Consider the following 19,723-nt stretch of genomic DNA (forward strand, 5'->3'; position numbering starts at 1 on the left):
GGCATGATGCTGGTAGACTGTGCTTAACGATAATGGATATATGTGGTTTCTGTTTCTTGTACCGGGGGAAGTCAATATAGGACTAAGTCGGTCCAAAGGAAGAGAATATTGCTCGACGGATTAAACGGGGGCAGCACCTATTGCCTGATGAACGCAAGTCGCACAACAATATAAGTAGAAGAATACATGTATGTCTACATGAAAGCCCACCAACGGCGGACAATAATTGGATATTGCCAACACGACCACACAGTCAGTCGGGCGGGCACTATGAGCAAGAAGCACCTGTGCTAGTTCCCAACTAGGATCGAATAATGACCGGTAAGTCTAGGCTATTTTCTGCCATCGAGATAGGTCCATGAACAAGAATTCCTCATCCTCACCAGCCTTCAACTCCACATAGGGAGCAATGGGATCAGTCATGATAACAGAAGCATATTGTGCCACGACAAGCAATATTAGACACAGATGAGAGGTCCCTATGTCTAATATCCCGGGCAAGACTTATTGCCTTCATTTTGAATACATACAGGACATTTAAGCCTTCCTGATACGAAATACTAGTAAGTATGCCTCTTGTTTTGCCGGACGGGGTTTTGGATTACCCTTTTGGGACAACCTCAGGATATTCATTACCCAAACGGGCATGACTATCAAATCATCAACAGCTCTGGGTATAGACGAACTATTACCCGCTGTTGACGACTGCGTCTTGCCCCACAGGGCCCATTTCTCTCAATATGGAGATAGGTCTTCTGGCCATATCAAACTGGACCATTTAATACTCGATGAAGGCCATTTAAGCTCATCAAGGAAGACTTGTTGGCAGCATATTACGCAGCCAGCGCAACAGTTCTTGCTGTATCTTCACAGTTCAAGTCAGTCGTCAATACCCATCAGTCATCCCGCGTCAATGGAGACAGAAACTATTGGGACCTATTCTCCGTGACCTAAGGCAATCTTTACTTTCACCTCCAGCTTCAAAGGGTTCCGAGCACCCACCCAGCCTGACTAAGACAATAAACCAGCCGACGCTGGATATAGCAGCGCTGTCCATATTCAGTACCAAACACAGCATCATACCCGCTAGTATTTTCGACGCCCCATGGGCGCAGACCCTCAGCATCTACTACACCGGTTCAACCGACATAGCGTTCGAGTTTATCATTTCGGGCCGTGACCAAGAAGTTTCCAGCATTTTCGAGATTGTCAGCTCAGTCATGAATATCCCAGCCTACCACCTGCATGACGCTTCCACCAAGGACAGCGCGGAAGCACTTGCAACTCTAGCTCACCAAAATGTACGACCAGAGATTGCAGGATGGGTCGCGTAACGCGTGCAATCTTCGAGCAGTGCTCAAGAGTGATCTGAAGGCCAATTTACCGTTCACCACTGCATTAAATTTCCAACGCCGACCGTCAGACATGCAGACGGATATCGTGAGGGTTGATGACCGCTTAGAGCTTTCGAGGGATCCTTGGCACGTAAATCTGGCTCTTTCCTTACTCCCCTGTTAACATCGTTCTAAACTGGATTAGTTCGACCTCTTGGTGCGGGTCATACATATCATGGACGATAATATGGTTAGGCCTCCCGTCGAGTTCGATGCTCGGCTTTTTGATGGGAAGTCGGATGAAATGGGTGCAGATGTTTTCCGGAGAAAGGTCCAGGTTGCTGTTTCGTAGAGTGACACCGGAGCTTGCTGGATAGAAACTAAGAGTTCGAAGATAGAGCCCTGTACACAATAGAATATCTGACCCTAATTGCCTCCTTTATACCTGCTGCCAGATCCACAGAGCATACACTAAAAAGATTTGAGGCGACAGACACTTCAGGATAGAGTCAAGACAAGTTGGATGATATATCATTCAATCCATAACGGGAGATGATAGAAGCTTGTAAAGACCACCAGAATTTATAAATCAATCTCTTTGTCTATATCTCCGTCAGAACAAAGGATATATGAGAGACAATAAAACAGTTGAGCCATTCCCAGTCAGCATCGTTGAAAGAAACCATACACCCAATTTTAGACCAACAAAAGGCCTACAAGCATGCCATGGCATGGATCACAAAGCCTTTGTTTCTGGAATAAGACAAAACATAGCCTCAGTTTATAAAACAGTCATTGAGCCCCTACTTGTTTCATTTATCAGAACATGTTTTCTCGTCCTGTTTCAGCCACCCAGTCTGGTCCCCACATCCAAAAGTTGGTTCCCAAAAGTTGGTCCAAACAGATCCACACGGAAGCCTGCTGCAGATAACAGACATAACAGTTCCGGTTAGCGCTGGATAAACGCCATTTGTAATCTTTACGGTCGGTAATATGATACCTGAGTCCTCACTGGATAGTGCGTCTAGTCGCCGACAGGACGCGACGAAAGAAGCCAGAATATCGACCTTTCGGACCCTCCCAAGAACGTCCCGACAATCGAGGTAGAGATGAAATGCCTCCGGTCAGTGGCTGGTCTCAGCAAGGAGGAAATGAGACGGCTAACCCAGGTCCTGAGCATAGGATTTATCGACCCAGACGGTAACGAACCTAGAGACAAAGGGGAGATAATCAAGGCGATCAAGAAACTTCCCTCGGTCCTGCAGAGGCCCTGGCTGGATCACTGGATGGACCTCATAGGTCGAGCACCTGCCGTGGCCATGTGTGATTTGCACACGAAACTGAACCCCTATATTATCCAATACATGTTTGAGCTGCTGCGATGCGAGGTTATCACACATTTGGAGTGTCTCTATTGGTACCATAGTGTGCTCCATGATGCTCGCCTTGACGTCGTCGATATCAAAGTGCGCGATATTGTGTACAGCCTGGGAGATATACGCTATATGTGGACCCCCTCTCGACGGGCTATCCAAGGAAGCCCTGTCACGTACCAGCAGAATAAGTGCGCAGCGTGCATCCTAGCTCGGATTGTCAACGGGCGGAAATTCCTGCAGCATCTGCGTACCGCCCTCCTGAGTCGGACAGCAACCAGAAGGAATCACCGGGTACCAACATTCCTCCCGTTCGTGGAAGAAAGCATAGCCTGCCATGAAGGCTTCATTGATAAGATACACTGGCGCAGCAGCACACTGGCGACAACCATGAAGCGCCAGCGGAAACATGCCCACCGGGCTCGGATGACGTCTGACCCGATGGCTAGTCTCAAAGAAGACCTCTCAAGAACCGCAGAGGGGGCCGTAGTTCCCATCGGGATAGACCCGGAAGTTCTCGAGTCGTTTCAAAAGAGCCGACAAGAGGGCGGAAACCATGGCGAACGACGCACAATATCTGAGCAGATGCCCAAAAAGCAAGACAGTGACACCGACACCCTTGCAGGAATAGTCGGGTTGTACCACGAGCCTCACCCTCTGAACTGGATATCCACTCCCACATCCTGTGCAATGGAGAGTCAGTCCGATCTCTCTTCCGTCACTTACACCGACGAATCACCCACTCATGTGTCACCAACCTCCCTAACTTCCACACCAGATCCGTTGCAGGTTCTTTCACCGTCAACCCGCAAGCAAAAAGCACCGATGAAAGAACGTGTTGATGATAGCAATAACGGATATACGAGTAGGTACATCCCTCCTCGGAAAATGTCCAATTGGGAGCATGTGCTAGGTAAACCCAGTTCCTTGGACCTATTTTCCCACGGAGGTCAAAACCTTGGGTGGGAAGGATCGCAAGAGTATGGCGGATGTGAGCAGATAGCGGCCCAATACCGCAATCTACTCAGCCCAGCTCAGCCATACTACGAATCGGATCATGGTGAACTGTTCTCTGAGTCAGAACATGAAGACAACCCAATAGGAAACCGGGCGAGTCAAGATACCAACTGGAGCTTTTTTGTTTAGGTTCTAGGAATTCTTCCAAAGAAGTGCGGATATGATCACATCGGTCTGCACGCCGCCCAGATTTCAACTTTGCCTCGCTCTAAAGATATACAAACGGTGTTGATCAAGCATCTGTTGTGCATTCAAAACATAACCTAGTATATAATTCATAATACAATCGAAAGAAGAAAGAAGACGTTCTTAGAGAAGAGAAGCAAAGGGCTCAGGAGAAAGGCAAAAAGAAAAATAAAAATTGAAAAAAAAAAAAGGTAGCGATGGACATTGTTGTCCAAACCCATTGCGGTGTAAATCGTCCTGATTAAAATGAGTTTACCACTAATGAGAAGTCATTGTACAAGCCAACATATACTCATGATCCCGATATTAATACGAACAGTGATCCTGAAAGGTTCGGAGGCGTCCTGCCCCTCCGAAGCCCTTCATATGCAACAAAAAAGAGTCGAGAAAAAGATATTAAGATTAGAAAAAATATTCACCGAGAAGAGAATGCCTGCGACGAGCAAGGAAAGTAAACAAGGACACAGAAGAAGTCAAAGGTGAGAATTAGAGGACGCTGCTGGCTACCCCGTGCTTCGACCCCTTGAGGCCGTCAAAGGTCGCCGTCCTTTTGCGCAATCGTGACCGTGCCGTTGTATCTGCTGGCTCATCCGATGAGACTGTAGCGGAAGACGTTACGCCCTCCCCTTTAGCTCCAAGATCAAGAGCGTTGTCGTCGTCCAGCTTTCTCTGTGCGGCCTCACGACCTCGTTCGTAACGAAGTTTAACGTCACCCTTCCATTGAGTTTCGAGAAGCCGATCCCAGATGGTGAAGAACGGCTGGGAGAAATTCGTCTTGATACCCCAACTCTGGTGGTGAATGTCATGGTAGGCGGCATTGTTGGAAGTGAAATGCTGCAAGGGGTCCCAAGGGAACGCATAACCGCAGTGATCGTCCACCGTCTTAATAGTCGAACAGGTGAAAAACCACATGGCCTGGCGGTTAGTCATTCCAGCCGTCAAGAACGCAACACCGGTGCCGGCCGTGTCGAGGAGGAATCCCTCCACGGGATGGTTATACAAAGCACCGAACGCATATGGGACGTATAGGCGGTGATGACGCGAGTGAAAGGTGACTACCAAAACCGTTAGATTCAACATCGTCACCCATCGAGCGAGCGGTGGAGAAGATAGCTCTAGTACTTACCATAAAGCCAACGGTTCAAGTGCATTGCACGGTGGAGGAAATACTGCCAGGTGTCGACGACGCATACCCCCCAGACAAACTGCATCGTAGGAATGAAGTACCAATAGATGAAGCTCGCCATGGACAATTCCCAACCGGCGAACGCAGGAGCGATGGCTTCGACGCCATTTTCCAAAACCAACGTTTGGGTGAGTCCTGGATAGCGTCCACCGGCGAGAACGGCCCCCAGTATCGCATAGCCATTCGTCGACAAGGATTGCGCCCATCCCATCGAGTCAATACCGAACACCGCCAAGAAACGCGGGAGTGTCCTTTGCAGGAGACGGATACGCTGAGCCCAGACTGCCACATCGTATTCCTCTTTGCCGATGCATTCCACGGGATCGAAGTGCGACACAGCCATGCCGGCCATGGTTTGAATTATCTGTTGGAGAATGACATCCCTCACGACTTCCCAACGCGATACATGGTTCCGTTTGAGGACCTCTGCCGGGGTATGCAAACGATACTGGGGAAACAAGTCGTAGACATCGATAGAGTGATAGACCATAGACAAGGCCCAGTACGCGATAATCGGGAGAATCAGCGCCACGACGTTATCAGGAATCGGAGATAAAAGAGGTGGACGTGGTGTCAAGGTATACGCCGGAAGAGGCGGAAGGTCATAGACCACCGAAGCATTGACGGCCATGGTCAAGACGACAGCCACCCGATGTTCAAAAGGTATTTTTGCAGATATACAAGGGAAGGTGTCAACGATCAACACATGAGTTGATTTGAGGGGCTGACGGGTTACGCAATCTAAAAAGGACGAAGCCCAAAAAGAAAAAAGAAAGAAAGAAAGAAAGAAAGAAAGAAAGAAAAGAACTGGTAGTATACAAGAAGGGCCGCGGTTCCTGGATCCGGATCTTTCGCGATCCACAATTAGGGGAGGCGAACGGAGAATGCACGAACCGAGGGGCCGGAGATGCGTTCGGACGTTGGAGGTCCGACGATGGGATGAATCGCAGAATTGACTGGGATCAATTCGGAGCTGATCAAGACAGTCGGCGCAGGTAGAGAGAGCGTCACCGGTAGGCACGAGAGCGAGTCGGTCGATAGATATAAAAGGCAGTGAATGCGCGATGGGGAGACAAAAAGTTGAAGTGGCACCACGGGAAGTGCCAGGCGACCGATAATCTGATCAATAATACACGTCGGTTTTGTATCGGTCATATGCTTCTGGGATTCCGTTTGTATATGGGTCATTGTGGTATTACGGCGGTAATCCCATGGACGGAGGGTGGTCTGCATGGTTGGCCGATCACCCCTGATGGATTGCATTGGGCAGCCTGGCCACTCAGGCAGAAGGTCCAAACTTATGTAAGATTGGACGTTTCCGGGTATGAAAATAGTGAAAAATAATACTAAGAAGAAGAATAGAACCAGCAAACAGGACTCCATTGAGATCGTTTACCCCTCCATGGACCTCTAATATTACTGTGTTTGTTGTCTAGAAAATTTCCAATTTCCTCTTTCCTCTTAAATTGAATAGAACTTTTCCTTCAATTATTTTTATTTTACTCACTGTCAGGTTCAGCAAACTTGATCGGGCCAGACAAGTCGACCAGTCCCAATCTGGTATTAGCGTCTGCTTGCCCCTCGAAACCAACCAGCAAAAGGATTTAAAAAAAAAAAAAAAAAAAAAAAAAAAAAAAAATATTAACCCCACCAAAAAGGTTGGTCAAGAAAAACGGGTGGCACTAAAACTTCACATATAATTCCCCTCTTTCTTCCTTCTCTCTTCTTTCCTCTTGTCTAGCCGTGTGCCATCTCCTAATCTTCTCTTCATTTTCTTCCTTTCCTTGTTACTTAGGTTGATTCCTATACATCTGTCAAAATGATTATCTACAAGGTACGATCTTTTCTTCCCAGATGGTCGGAAGTACCCCCACTTTTCCATAATTTTCCAATGTCAACGCAGATGACAACAATGCATGAAGACATGTAACCCACTGCGTTAAGCCCACATCAGGTTCTACATAAAAAAAGATACTAACGAGCTATGCTTTCGATAGGACGTCTTCTCTGACGACGAGCTCGTCTCCGACAACTTCAAGCTCCAGGTGGTCGACAAGGTCCTCTGGGAGTGCGACATCAAGAAGGTCACGAAAGCGAGCGACGACATCAAGCTCGAGGGTGCCAACCCCTCCGCTGAGGATGCTGAGGATAACGGCGATGACGAGTCCGCCGCGGAGCAAATTTACGACATTGTGGACCAGTTCCGTCTCCAAGCGTGCGCGGGGTTTGATAAGAAGTCCTACATGGGCGCTTTGAAGGGTAAGCCTACAATATCATCCTTGGACATGTTGGAGCATGAACGTTAATATCCTCTCTAGGTTACATGAAGAAGGTCAAAGCCCATCTCAAGGAGAAGGGTGCCTCCGAGGACGAGATTGCACAGTTCGAGGAAGATGCCAAAGTCGCCGCCAAGAGAATTCTTGGCAACTACAAGAACTACGAGGTCTTCATCGGTGAATCCTTTGATAGTGACGCTATGTATGTTCAACCCTCTCTTGTTTAGGATCTTCTCATTGAGCACCCGCTAACATACCCACAGGCTAGTCCTCATTGACTACCGCGAGGACGGCATGACCCCCTACGCCACTTTCTGGAAGGACGGCCTTAAGGAGTACAAGGTCTAGATTTATTCTACAACTTGCTGTGAATAATGTCCTGAATGAAAGGTATTGGAGAACGTCGATATCCTCATTTTAACAGAACAAGTGGGAGTGTTACAACCATTCGCGGAACCCCTGGGGCTCACACCCTAGCCTTCTACTATAGCTCCCTCTATATCGCTTATTCGGTATCCTGCTTGATATCAGTCACGCCTCATGAATCCCAAAGCTGTTATGTCTCTTTCTACATTATCATGCGCCCTATACTAGGATATCAAACCCTATATATCACCCGCTTTTGTCCGCCATTGCATCCAGAATCTGGACGGATAAACAAAATATCAGTCTCACGGCCTGTTCTTCAGGACTACTGGTTTCCAACTCCCTTCTACCTTGAGTATACGTTCTACTCTGAGTATGCGTAGTATGTCGTAAACAAGAGTGTGGTTTCGTTCATGAAAACTATGTACAAAAAGGACTAGGCATATGTACCGTAGAATACAGCCAATTGAAGAAAGAGAAAACGCCTCTAAATTCCCAAAGCAGGCTTGGTCTAAACAAACGGATCATCAACAGTATCCAACCCAATCGGGCCCAGGAATACTCCCGAAGCCTGTTTCACTTCCCCCCAAACTAGCAGACCGATTATCGCCACCAACTCTACCACCGCCAAGATCCCCAAACTCGAATCCCGCCACGGGGTCCAGTTCCATGAGCTCGTCAGCGACGGGGAGGTGCTGGCCGAAGACGGCGTCCCATTGGTCCCAGTCGAAGTTCAGGTTCGGGTCCATCAACGAGGGAGGCGTTGGGCCGGCGGCCATGGACTGTGCGCTAGGCGAAGCCAGGTCCATGAAGGACAAGGGAGGGGGTGGAGTTGAGGCAAAAGGCAGGGCGGTGCTGAGAGGTGGGATGCGGTCAGGAGAAGGCATGACGGAAGCAGGGGGAGGAGGCGTTTCGACCGCCGGATTGGCTTTGGCTGCTGGTGATTGGGGGATCTGGGGAGTCGGTAAATTTGGGGGAGTGTCTGGGACGGAGGTTGGGGCAGAGGTTTGGGGTAACTGGTATCGAAGGGGACTGGGTCGTATAGTGGAGACGGGGTTGGGGAGCATATGCGAGCGTGTCATGTTGTAGAACATCTTCGAGAAGTCGGCGAGTTGCTGTCGCGATGTCATTGTGGAAATCGATGGAGTCGGGGCTGTAGAGCCGCTGTTGGCATAATAGGGATTGGAGGCACAGGGATATTCGTCAGGTCCTGATGCTGCACCGGCTTGGATCTGTGCTTGCTCGGTCCATAGCTTATGTGGATCCAGACCAGCTTTCTGCCACGCTTTCTGCCGTAGTCTGCGAATCATATCCCATGCTTCGCGGCCGCCATCTTTCAGCGGCCGTTGGGCTGAGATGCCGTCCTCGCCGCCGACAACACCTCCATCTGGTCCGGTAAGTGAAAAGATCTTGTCGATGAATGCCCTCGACTTAGGGGCCTCGGGGCTATAAGGTCGTTCGTAAAGATCGATGAGCATGATCATAGCGGCATGCATTGGCTGATGGTTACCCGGCCAGCTCCATTGGAAAGGTTGAAAGTCAGGGTCGGTGGCAAGGGATATGAATTTCTCCATGAAACCGTGACAGTGGCGGAGAGCACTGTTTCGGAGTCAGAACAGAATAGCCCTATTTCTCAAAAGCCTCATTTCATCATACCTGTGTCTTGCCGCTGGCCAAATACGGCTCTTAGCGTTCTTAAGGAACGGCTGGTAGGCAACACAGAATGCCTTGCAATAAATTAAAAACAGTTCCTTAAGTGTCAGTGTTAGGGACACTCACCTTATCAATAAATAGAGAGAGCAATATCCTGGCCCATTTGTGAAAAGACACCAGAACAGGAGAGTGATATTGTTCCGTACAACGGCCGGGTCCTTCTCCAGGAAGTTCCATGTCGCTAGTTCTCATCTCTACCGGAGAGACTGAAAACGAAAGCGATGCGTTATTAGCACCAGAAGACAGCTGATAGTTTTCAATTTCTGGTATTCGGTTGATTATGGAATTGAGTTTGAGTTGCAGATCGAGGAGGATTGACCTGAGCTCCTCCATATCCCTTCGCGTGACGGGTTTCGTGCCCAGTTGAATCTTCAATATCCGACGGACGGCGCCTATGATTGTCCACATTAATGCTACCCATTATAACGCCATAGGTAGGGTGACTTACGAGCCATGACATATTTCCCTCGAGCTGATAAGTAATACACGTTGACCATAGATGGTCCACCGCATAGAGTTGGATCATCAGGATTATCAGGTGACCGCATACCAGATGCCACCAGTTCCTCGTATTTTTCGGCCTCGGGTGTCCCTAGGAGTGTGTCTTTGACTTCGCTGGCGTCACGGACATCCCAGTAGTTCTCATCGCTGACCAAGGGGGGCAGCCCACTAGACATAGCAACAACGCCATCCATATGCACGATATGCCACCATATTCGCCGCCGATACTCGGCTTCATATGGTTTAATCCCAAATTTAGCAGGATCTCGATGCAGGCCCATCGTCTGGGCTACTCTCATGGCCAGACTAATGAACAAACTGCTGGTCAATGGCTCTTCTTCCTTTGAAAGAATCGTTTGCACCAGGAGGTACGCCGCCAAACCCTGCAGCGAAGGGCTGCGCGGAAACGATATCTTCGTCAACCACCGCGTGACCTCCTCGTTGAAAGTTTTGGAGAGTGCAGATCGCGAAGCGACATTGAATTCGGCCTTGATGGTCCGGATCGAGATTGTAACCGAGCCACCGTACCAAATAGCGTAGAGAAGAGGAATAAACGAAGGGTCCGGGCAAGGATCTCCCGAATAGCTGCTGTAATCGTACCAGTCCCAGAAGGAGTTGTATAGCTTTAAGATTGTTGGGGGGTGAATCACTGGACTGATAGCATGAATACCGGACATAAATCCTTTGTACAGTATATGACTCTGTCGTTTCGTCGGCACATGATCAAGCATCTCTGGTTCAACATGCTTCTCTTTCACTGATGGAGAATCACCCGTAGGGAAAAGCACCGACCTCTGGAATTCTTCACCACCAGATACTCGATCCCGTGCGACTCCACCAGGGCTATCATTCGAGGCTTTCCACGGACTACCTGCTGCTTTCGCCATAGTATCCGTCATATTATCATCAGCAGAGCTTTCGTTAGCCGTAGCATCCTGATGTGAGCGATTTTGATACTTGAGCAACTGATTGAGCTCATTGATCTGCGACTGTCAGCTTGTATAATACGTATTACTAAGTTATAGCTTGAACCATACCTCATGTGATATGTAAGCCCAGTAGGTTGTCCCAACATATCTAACAATCAATCAGCTCCACCTGTTCGCAAGTGAGGCGCGTGTGACGTACCTCGACCTACCCCCATCCTCCAAGCTCAGATGACCCAGATTCAAACTACCAACCGGATCCACCAAGTCAGTAGCAAGGCCAGCGGGAATTGGAAACTCATCACTCGAATCCGTACGACGGGGACTATCTGAACGAGACGCGCCCGCGCTCTTCACAGGCGCGCCATTCCCTGGTCGAGCTTCACCCTTCCCAACTTCAAGGTTGACATTTTGAGCCAGCAAAAGCCGTTGTTCCGCATCCAAAGGTCCATTGGACTTGCTGAGCCGCTCAATCATCGACGTGAGTTTATCCAACCGCGCTTCGATCGCCTGCGACCCGTACTTCTGCTCGGGAGACCCAGCCTGCCTCAGATGCCCGTAAAGCGAACCAATATCGTCGATATCCTCATCCAGCGGTCGTGAAGATTCCCTCCGTCGCTTGATACCGTGTCCACCTGTTGTTTGACCGTTGCGCCACCCGGTGTCTTTCTGCGGCGCAGCATCGAAAATGCATTGGGTTCCGTTCTTCACACAATTTCCGCACACAGGATGCACCTAATAGCCGTTCAGCACATTTTGTCTCGCTATAAATCCTATCAAGAAGGGCAGCGTACCTTGTCGCATTTCACCTTCCGTCTCCGACAAGTATGGCAGCTGTAGCTGGCGCGATTTCGGGTAATTTGACGAGCTCCGGCCTTTGCCGTCGAAGACCGCGACGCAGTCGACCGTGGGGTAGATACTAGCGCGGAGGTATTATTTAACTGGGACTGGGCTGTCGCACCCGCATTCGAAAGCCCATGGCCGGGCGAAGTGCTCGTTGGGCTCGTGTCCATAATCCCTTAATTGCAGTGGCGGGGTTCTTCAAGCGTCAACGGGACCGCACAGTGGATTCATCGGGAACGGCGCAAGCGTGACGACGAGTCAAATCATAGGCGCCACGGAGTAGACAGGGTCGAAGTCAATACTGTAGCATTAAACTGTCTAAAATCGAGTGTTTTGTAAGGATGATGGTGGCCGAGGCTGGTTTTATGTCTGGGGTAAAGTCCGCGTTATCGGCGACGATCGTTTTGGATTCCGATGGCCAATCAAATGAGGCTTATACGGAATTCGGCGATGGCCAGACCATGACTTTAAATGTTGACTGACTCAAAGCACGACATTGAGGGGTCTTTAGGTAATTCAATTCTATAAGAGTCTATTTGTTTACAGCGACATCCCACGGTAGAACCTAAATAGCGTCGCTTATTGCCTGCATGGCATGAGCCACATATCTGGCATATCAAACGGGTATGTATGAAGAGTGTTTCAGCATCTCACACTGCAACTGTTGACTCTGTACCGCGTTAATATCAGACAGACGGTGGTCGGCTGAAAGCGCTTCACAATACCACTTTTGATTTCAACTTGGTATCAGAGAAGAGCATTGAAGTCCTCTATAGGTGTAAACAAACGCCTTACGCCCGTACAATGCAGCCAAAAAACGTGTACACAATATGGACAGGTAGACAATCGTAATAACTCCATATGACAGGCAACCTTAGGCCTTTCCCTTCTTCTTGTCCTTCTTTTTCTTCTCCTTCTCGCCACTACCTCCGGAGGGTTCTCCTCCCATCATCCCAGCCAGCCCGGGCATTCCAGGGATCTGAGGCATTCCCGGCATACCCTGCATGTTCTGCATCTCGGCCATAGCATCCTTCAGCGGGTTATCGCTGACTCCGCCACCGCTGTAGGCAGGCGAGTGGATCGGAAGAATTGTGCCGATCTTCCATCCGCGGGGAGCAGAAGGAGCAGGGGGAAGCTTTTCTGGCATTGGAAGTCCGCTGATTCTCAGACGGTAAGGCGATTTCTCGGTTGTTGGATGAGCTTTAAGATACTGGGCCACAAGGATATAAAGATGATGCTCTGGAGACAAGTTAGCGATATATCCTAGGCTAGCATCGGACGACCCTCAAATATAAGCAGATAAAAATAGTACAAAAGCAAGAAAAAGGAGGAAAGCGAAAGGAAAACGCACTATTCTTAATCTTTGGGTTTGCCAGTTTCCCATCCTCGTCCTTCAACAACACCCGCACTCGGCCTGGGTTCGCCCAATCCTTCGGGTGCAATTTTTCAGGCTCGAATCCAACCTGCAATCCCAGCATCTGCGCAGCATCAACAATATCTCGAGCCAATGGGTTCTCCACAGCCAGCTCTGCGCCGACCTTTCGGCCCTCTGAGCGGGTTCGCGATTTGTCGAAGTACACGGGATACAGGCACTGGTAGTGTTTCGGGATTTCGCGACGAGGTTCAGGGGCTTGTCTCATTGGTATCGATGAGGCACCCTGAGGAGAGATACCGGCAGCGGAGAGGAGGGATTCATTGGCGAAGTTGGAGGGCGTGGAGTCGGAGGGGGCAACCTCATCTGGATCAGAGTCATATACCTCCTCTACCTGTGCGTGTCGTGACATGGCGATCTCAATCGATTAAGAATATACGAAAGCGAAGGGTTAGGGGGACAAATGCACTGAATTTGGCGAGTCAAAGGTGGGTTGGGGTAACTGTCAGCCTATGTTGGCCTTTCTGTGCGGAATGGAGTTTTAGTGGCTCCAGTGCGGAGCGGAGAGTTTCCACCGCCCGCACTCGCGATAAGAGCTGTTCAGGTACATCAACCTGGCTTTGATAGTCCTTCCTTGGAACAATAGGAAAGAGATATGATTAAACTCTTTACTTGCTGTAATATCTCTTCAATTAAATTTCACTTCCACTGGTGAGCACTACATAAAACATTATATCAATATGATAATGCCCTCGCAGTCGTCATGATATATAAATCAGTGTACAATCGAGCATACAACATGACTCGCAGAACCAGTAATATTCTAAACAGATAATACGTTATAATATCAGAAACGTACTTCACTTGGTTCAGGGGACCCATTGCTCCTGTGTCAACAAATTTGATTCCCAATAGAGAAGTAGGAGAAAAAAAAAAAAAAAAAAGATGCTACACTCGAAGTATAAGGGTAATGAGAAGTCTATCTACCACTAATACTTGAGATGTAATACTATTAACTGAAGTTGATATAGTTTAATGAATCTAGCCTCATAACATGGCGCTTATTGGCTGCTCAGAACATCAAACGATGTTTGCCCTAAGCACTTAGTAAAGCTACCCCCAATCATCAAAGTGCGCGCCCATACCCCAATCAGCCTAACATACTTGTTGCCGAGAGTTCTCCTTGTACCAAATTGGGCAGCCTGCATAATCAGCTGTGACTCAATGATTGCGAAATTGCCACGATATCAGACGAGTATCTTCATATAGTAGCACCGAACAGTCGGGCCGTCGGTGGGTGCGGCCAACCATCCACTCGGGATCTCGATCGGCATGCCGACCCCCCGCTCTACCCCACAAACTAACAAGTTCTAGATAAGGCCTAAAGAGGAGTATACTAAGGATATATAGGTTGATGTATGCCTCTGTAGGAGTGAAAGTTAGATTTTGCCTCGCATTAGTGTCTCTTTTGACCGTTTATCCTAATAGTTCTCAACACTAGACCAATTCCTTTTGTTGAAGTTAACTTGCCCTAGTCCTCAACCAGTGAATTCAGTCATGAGTAAAGGAACGAAGAATAGCGCCGTCCTTCACCGCGATACGCGCTTCCTTCCTAGGAAAGCAATTGACGGCAAGGGCGTCTACATTTTTCTTGAAGATGGTACTAAGTTCCTCGACTCGACCGGTGGCGCAGCCGTATCTTGCCTGGGCCACGGTCATGAAAAGGTCAAGCAAGCCATCATCAATCAAACCAATACGATATCGTATTGTCATACGGCGTTCTTTGGTACCGAAGTGGCTGAAGAACTAGCTCAATTCCTTGTCGATTCAACAGGCGGCAAGCTGACAAAGGTGTATATGGTTAGTTCTGGTATGTCACGATCTCCAATGCTCAGAATATAGAACTAACATACCTCTACCAGGCTCCGAAGCAGTTGAAGCGGCATTGAAATTAGCTCGACAGTATTTCCTCGAGCTCCCCACACCCCAACCTCAACGCACGCGGTTCATCGCCAGAAAGCCCTCTTATCATGGTATCACCCTGGGCGCACTAGCTACGGGAGGACACGTCCTTCGACGACAACCCTTCGAGCCCTTGCTTCCCCAAAACACCTCCCATGTATCCCCTTGTTACCCTTACCGGGGCAAAGAGGATGGCGAAACAGATGCGGACTATGTTGCTCGACTTGCTGCAGAGCTAGACGCCGAATTTCAACGTGTTGGGCCGGAGAACGTCTGTGCTTTTGTTGCGGAGCCGGTTGTTGGAGCTGTGAGTAACCATATCCCTACTCTGGACCGATACTTTTCCAAAGAGCAATGGGCCTAATCCTTGAATCCTCACAGGCTTTGGGAGCCGTGTCCGCTGTACCCGGCTACTTCAAAGCCATGAAAGCAGTGTGCGAGAGATACGGTGCACTTCTCATCCTCGACGAAATAATGAGCGGGATGGGCCGCTGTGGAACGCTACACGCATGGGAACAGGAAGATGTGGTTCCTGACCTCCAGACTATTGGCAAAGGTCTTGGAGGTGGATATGCTCCCGTCTCTGGTCTTCTGATCGGAGAGAAGATCGTGCAGACATTAGATAAAGGGACAGGCGTGTTCCGTCACGGGCAGACATACCAGGGCCATCCGATATCGTGTGCTGCTGCGCTAGCTGTGCAGAAGGTCATCCAAGAAGAGAACTTACTAGAAAATATACGGAATATGGGGGTTTACTTGGAAATCCAGCTCCAAACTCGGTTGGGAGATCACCCGTATGTGGGGGACATTCGTGGGAAGGGGCTATTTTGGGGGGTAAGTTCAAGATAGTTCTTTGAGAACTGTGCCGGTCCTCTTATTCAGAAAGTCTAACAGATGAGCACTGCAGATTGAGTTCGTTAAGGACAAAGTCACCAAGGAGCCTTTTAGTCCCGAAATGGGAGTAGCAGCTCATATCCAGGAAACTGGTTTGGATCCAGCCTACGGGATCTCCTTGTACGCGGCTGCAGGGTGTGTGGATGGAACGCGAGGAGACCATGTTCTCCTTGCACCACCATATAATGTAACGAAGGACGAGATTAATCTTATTGTGGAAACTACTGCTAGAGTCCTGGATCATGTTTTCACTAAGGTGGTGAAGGTTTGAGCGGCTGGCATGGATATTTAAGGCGTGAATGAATGCAGTGAGGTCAAAGTATACAAGGATAGTTCCGGTAATATGAGTTTGTGTCGATGTAAAACTATATGTAATGAATGTACGGCACCTCCTCAGTCAAACCAACCTAAAGCCTTAGCCGGGTATTCACTTTATTGAGTTGTGAAACATCCAAGAAATCTATAATACACAACATACAATGGTCACATTAGGCAATTGAATCAATTTCACCACCATTGGAAGCAAGTACTTCTTTCAGCTTCTCCTTGGTGTCACCATTTGTTACAGTAGCAGGTGGAGGGCCCTCAGCCCACATGCTAGCAACTGTTTCCACCGCACGTTCGATAACCACTCGAACCCTGTCTCTCATCACCGCATTGGCACATTCAACTTCAAGATCCTCAAGCCATACCCGCGCAACGTGCTTGTCGACTCGGATCTCAATTCCAGGGACTGGGATTCCCAAAGCGTGAAGTCGCGCAAGTTCAGCGGCTTCCAGTTCAGCCAATCTTTCGTCGTCATCGTCGTCGTCGTTGTCATCATCTTCTTCCTCTTCTTCTTTAGGAGTCTGCTCCGTAGCACTCATTTGCGCCGACGCTTCGTTCTTCGCTGCCCCGTTGGTAAGTTGAGTAGTGGGTAGTCGCGGACGCTCAATGGGTGATATGTCCGACCCGAACTGTGCCTCAAGCATCATGAGAAGGCGTGCAAAACGTTCTTCAGGGCCTAGCTGTGAATGTGGGTTAGGAAGTTCAAGTGTGTCGTGATGATGGTGATGATGGTGTTTTTGCTTGGCGGATTCTGTAAAGATGGTGTCAGTAACTGAAAGCAGTGGCCCATATGATGTAGAATGTGTGACATACGCTTCACAGACGCAGGGCTGCTTTCAACAGTGAGCAGAACTGCCATGACAGCATCGGCAACCCCATCATTCATCATATTTCCTTCCCACTCGAGCTCGACCTCGCGAGTACGAGGGAAATAGCGAATGACTACACAGCCCATGACAAGATAGGCCTGTTCGTTTTCGATAGGAATTTCTTCATCGGCAGCTTCCTCTTTCAGTTTGGATACTTCTTTAGAGCCCTTCTCGCCCTCCACATTCTCTTCCTTGACGTCGGTCTTCGGACCAATCTCCTCGATAGCACCGAAAGTGCCCTCGAGTGCCCATTTGATCAGGTCCATACTCGCCGAGCTGAGGGTTATATGTTGCTTGCAAGTGATAGTTGTCGTAGTTAGACCGGCATATTCGCGCAGATCGTCGGGTGCCATCAAAGATAAGTTGAATCCGTTTTGAACAAGAACACCGGCCATGAGGTGGCCGTCGTCTTGCTCCGAAGGAGGCGCAATTTGGGCCAGCTTCCCGACGACTTTCGCGATTTTGTCCTTCTTGAAAGGGATGCGGACTTCTTCACAGTTTGCTGGTGTATATACTTTGACCTTTACAATTTTCTCCGCGTTAAGACTAAGAAGCTTGGATTTCAGTCGCATCATCTGATGCTTTTCGCCGTGAACAAGGATCTGGGATACGGTCAGGGATCCAATTCAAGGGAATAATGAACAAGGAACATACCACAACAGGAGCAGAAACTTCTTCAATGAAATTGCGATTTTCAACGCCATCAACATGAGCTGCGAAACTGATTTCATCCACAGTGCATCTCCTTGGAATCATAACCTTTTGTTCTTCATCATTGCCGCCTCTTCTCGCCAGCCCAGTCGCTGCTCTTGACATAACGGCTGGAATTTGCTCGGGTTCATTAAGGAGCTGCTTAGCCATTGTACCTTCAACGCTGTAACCGGTCATGACAACACCGTTGCGCTCATTTGGGGCCCAACGCTCAAGGAGTTCCCTGCTTGTACCCGTCTGTAGCATACCCGGGGAAGCTAGCATCACACACCCCCCTACATCATCGAAACGCTCCAGGCTTCGCAAGCTCCTAACGAACCTAAAGTCCCAGGGCCCAGCGCTGACACTCTTATCGCCACTCGCTTCCGCCTCCGCCATACGCTGTCGAAAGAGACGCTTGATATTATCATTCATTGCGCCGATATATGTCTGATATACAACCATGCATCTTCGGGCTGTATTTCCAATGTAGTAAATAGGCACTTTCTGCAGTTCAGGATGTTTCTCCCAGTACTCATCAAGAATAAGTAGCAACTCTTGGGCACGGCCGAGAGCAAAAACAGGCATTAGGACCCTACCACCGCGATTCAAGACCCCGGTGATTGACTTCATAAGTGCAGCTTCACGTTCCAAACGAGGTGGGTTGGATGAGATTCCAAAGGTCGACTCTGTAATAAGTACATCAATCTTTATTCCTTTTGGGACTTCGGCCGGAATCAAGTGCCGGTCTTCTTCACGAGAGTAGTCGCCCGTAAAGAGAATATTCAAGCCAGCTATGGAAATCAAGAACATAGCGGCACCAAGGACATGGCCGGCAGGGAAAGGAGTGATACGGATGCTGTTGATTGTGTGTGTTGTATTGAAATCGATAGTTTCAATCAGAGGAAGTGTAGAGAGATGGTCATGTTCGGTATAAAGAGTGGTACGTTGATCCGACGAAGACGCGGTGTTGCTGACCCGTACATTGTCCTGAATGAGCCACTTGTAGATAGCCTTGGTCGCATGTGTCATAAACACGCGGCCCTTGAAGTTCGTTTTGCTGAGGACATAAGGGAGAGCGGAAGAGTGATCAACGTGAAAACTAAGTAGGAATCTATCAGCCACCTGCTTGACCTAGGGTATCCAGAAGGGACTATGGACGCCGAGCCAAGAACGCCAAAGCGATGCACAGATACAGAGATACATTCGGAGCACAGGATAAATAGCTAGTATAAATTGTATTGTGTTTCTCGTATACATGGGAAGAAATAAGCTCTGCATCGAAGAGAACCAGACTTCCACTGATGACAGATTTATCCAGAATCAAGCTCCCGAGGACCGAAGGAGCCTTATGGCAAGCGGGAATGGCTATGGACCACGATGGACTTTGCAAATACAAAGGAGAGGAGTATATTACATACTGGCTAATCAAAAGGATGTCCACTGTGCTCAAGTCGAATTCGTCGAAGAACGGAAGAGCAGAGAATCCCTCTTTCGCAGGATGCATACCGGCGTCAAGCTGTCAGAAAGGGATCAGTCAGCCTTAACTACCCATAAAAGATGCCCAAGTAGCTACACACCATCACTGTTTTCCCCTTATATTGAATAATATGACATGATCGGCCAACCTCATTTCCTCCACCTAGACAGTAGAACCCCAGCTCGTCTGACGGGTCGACAGGCTCATCGTCGACCGAGGCATTCAAAGCCGATGCCTTTCGTTTTGTCGCCATGATGCACTGTGTTTAGTAAGTTCTGTTAAAACAATTCATCTATCTTTGGCGTCACAGTGGCCCTTCCGAGGATAAAGCGCAATGTTAGCGCAACGACGGACTAAGGAGCTATCCCTCTCATGTAACAATTAATATGTTGGGACTAGATCAGCCAT

At 48.8% G+C, this 19,723-nt stretch overlaps 8 protein-coding genes across 8 annotated transcripts; 4 read left to right on the top strand and 4 right to left on the bottom strand.

Annotated features, from left to right (window-relative positions):
* Positions 1–1,299: 1,299 nt before the first annotated feature.
* BDV38DRAFT_278023 (uncharacterized protein) lies at positions 1,300–1,686 on the top strand (the record flags this gene model as incomplete). The annotated part of the gene is made up of 2 exons (XM_032058624.1): positions 1,300–1,485; positions 1,540–1,686. The coding sequence occupies 2 exons, from the start codon at positions 1,300–1,302 to the stop codon at positions 1,684–1,686; spliced, it is 333 nt and encodes a 110-aa protein (XP_031918558.1).
* Positions 1,687–1,981: 295 nt separating this feature from the next.
* BDV38DRAFT_125337 (uncharacterized protein) lies at positions 1,982–4,005 on the top strand. Its single transcript, XM_032051194.1, has one exon. It carries the CDS (start codon positions 2,444–2,446, stop codon positions 3,851–3,853), a length of 1,410 nt encoding a protein of 469 aa, XP_031918559.1. The 5' UTR covers positions 1,982–2,443; the 3' UTR covers positions 3,854–4,005.
* sur2 (sphingosine hydroxylase) lies at positions 3,864–5,888 on the bottom strand. Its single transcript, XM_032053291.1, has 2 exons — positions 5,037–5,888; positions 3,864–4,965 (listed from the first exon to the last, which is right to left on the bottom strand). Exons 1-2 carry the CDS (start codon positions 5,725–5,727, stop codon positions 4,397–4,399), a joined length of 1,260 nt encoding a protein of 419 aa, XP_031918560.1. The 5' UTR covers positions 5,728–5,888; the 3' UTR covers positions 3,864–4,396.
* On the bottom strand, positions 5,876–6,735 carry BDV38DRAFT_234900 (uncharacterized protein). The gene has a single exon (XM_032053292.1). The coding sequence runs from the start codon at positions 6,477–6,479 to the stop codon at positions 5,961–5,963; it is 519 nt and encodes a 172-aa protein (XP_031918561.1). The 5' UTR covers positions 6,480–6,735; the 3' UTR covers positions 5,876–5,960.
* Positions 6,736–6,915: 180 nt separating this feature from the next.
* Positions 6,916–7,720, top strand: BDV38DRAFT_278027 (translationally-controlled tumor protein; the record flags this gene model as incomplete). Its single annotated transcript, XM_032058625.1, has 4 exons — positions 6,916–6,930; positions 7,094–7,355; positions 7,415–7,574; positions 7,636–7,720. The coding sequence occupies 4 exons, from the start codon at positions 6,916–6,918 to the stop codon at positions 7,718–7,720; spliced, it is 522 nt and encodes a 173-aa protein (XP_031918562.1).
* Positions 7,721–8,193: 473 nt separating this feature from the next.
* Positions 8,194–12,022, bottom strand: BDV38DRAFT_125466 (putative C6 transcription factor). Its single transcript, XM_032051195.1, has 7 exons — positions 11,673–12,022; positions 11,081–11,613; positions 10,990–11,029; positions 9,900–10,935; positions 9,518–9,843; positions 9,395–9,465; positions 8,194–9,337 (listed from the first exon to the last, which is right to left on the bottom strand). Exons 1-7 carry the CDS (start codon positions 11,889–11,891, stop codon positions 8,266–8,268), a joined length of 3,297 nt encoding a protein of 1,098 aa, XP_031918563.1. The 5' UTR covers positions 11,892–12,022; the 3' UTR covers positions 8,194–8,265.
* A 503-nt stretch (positions 12,023–12,525) lies between these two features.
* BDV38DRAFT_267757 (aminotransferase, class III) lies at positions 12,526–16,220 on the top strand (the record flags this gene model as incomplete). The annotated part of the gene is made up of 6 exons (XM_032056647.1): positions 12,526–12,559; positions 13,208–13,316; positions 14,674–14,963; positions 15,016–15,362; positions 15,437–15,889; positions 15,963–16,220. 6 exons carry the CDS (start codon positions 12,526–12,528, stop codon positions 16,218–16,220), a joined length of 1,491 nt encoding a protein of 496 aa, XP_031918564.1.
* Positions 16,221–16,337: 117 nt separating this feature from the next.
* ysh1 (cleavage polyadenylation factor subunit YSH1) lies at positions 16,338–19,660 on the bottom strand. The gene is made up of 5 exons (XM_032051196.1): positions 19,416–19,660; positions 19,257–19,354; positions 17,800–18,937; positions 17,090–17,747; positions 16,338–17,027 (listed from the first exon to the last, which is right to left on the bottom strand). The coding sequence occupies exons 1-5, from the start codon at positions 19,566–19,568 to the stop codon at positions 16,438–16,440; spliced, it is 2,637 nt and encodes an 878-aa protein (XP_031918565.1). The 5' UTR covers positions 19,569–19,660; the 3' UTR covers positions 16,338–16,437.
* Between the last annotated feature and the right edge of the window lie 63 nt (positions 19,661–19,723).

This window comes from Aspergillus pseudotamarii (assembly GCF_009193445.1).
Source record: "Aspergillus pseudotamarii strain CBS 117625 unplaced genomic scaffold BDV38scaffold_4, whole genome shotgun sequence".
NCBI lineage: Eukaryota > Fungi > Ascomycota > Eurotiomycetes > Eurotiales > Aspergillaceae > Aspergillus > Aspergillus pseudotamarii.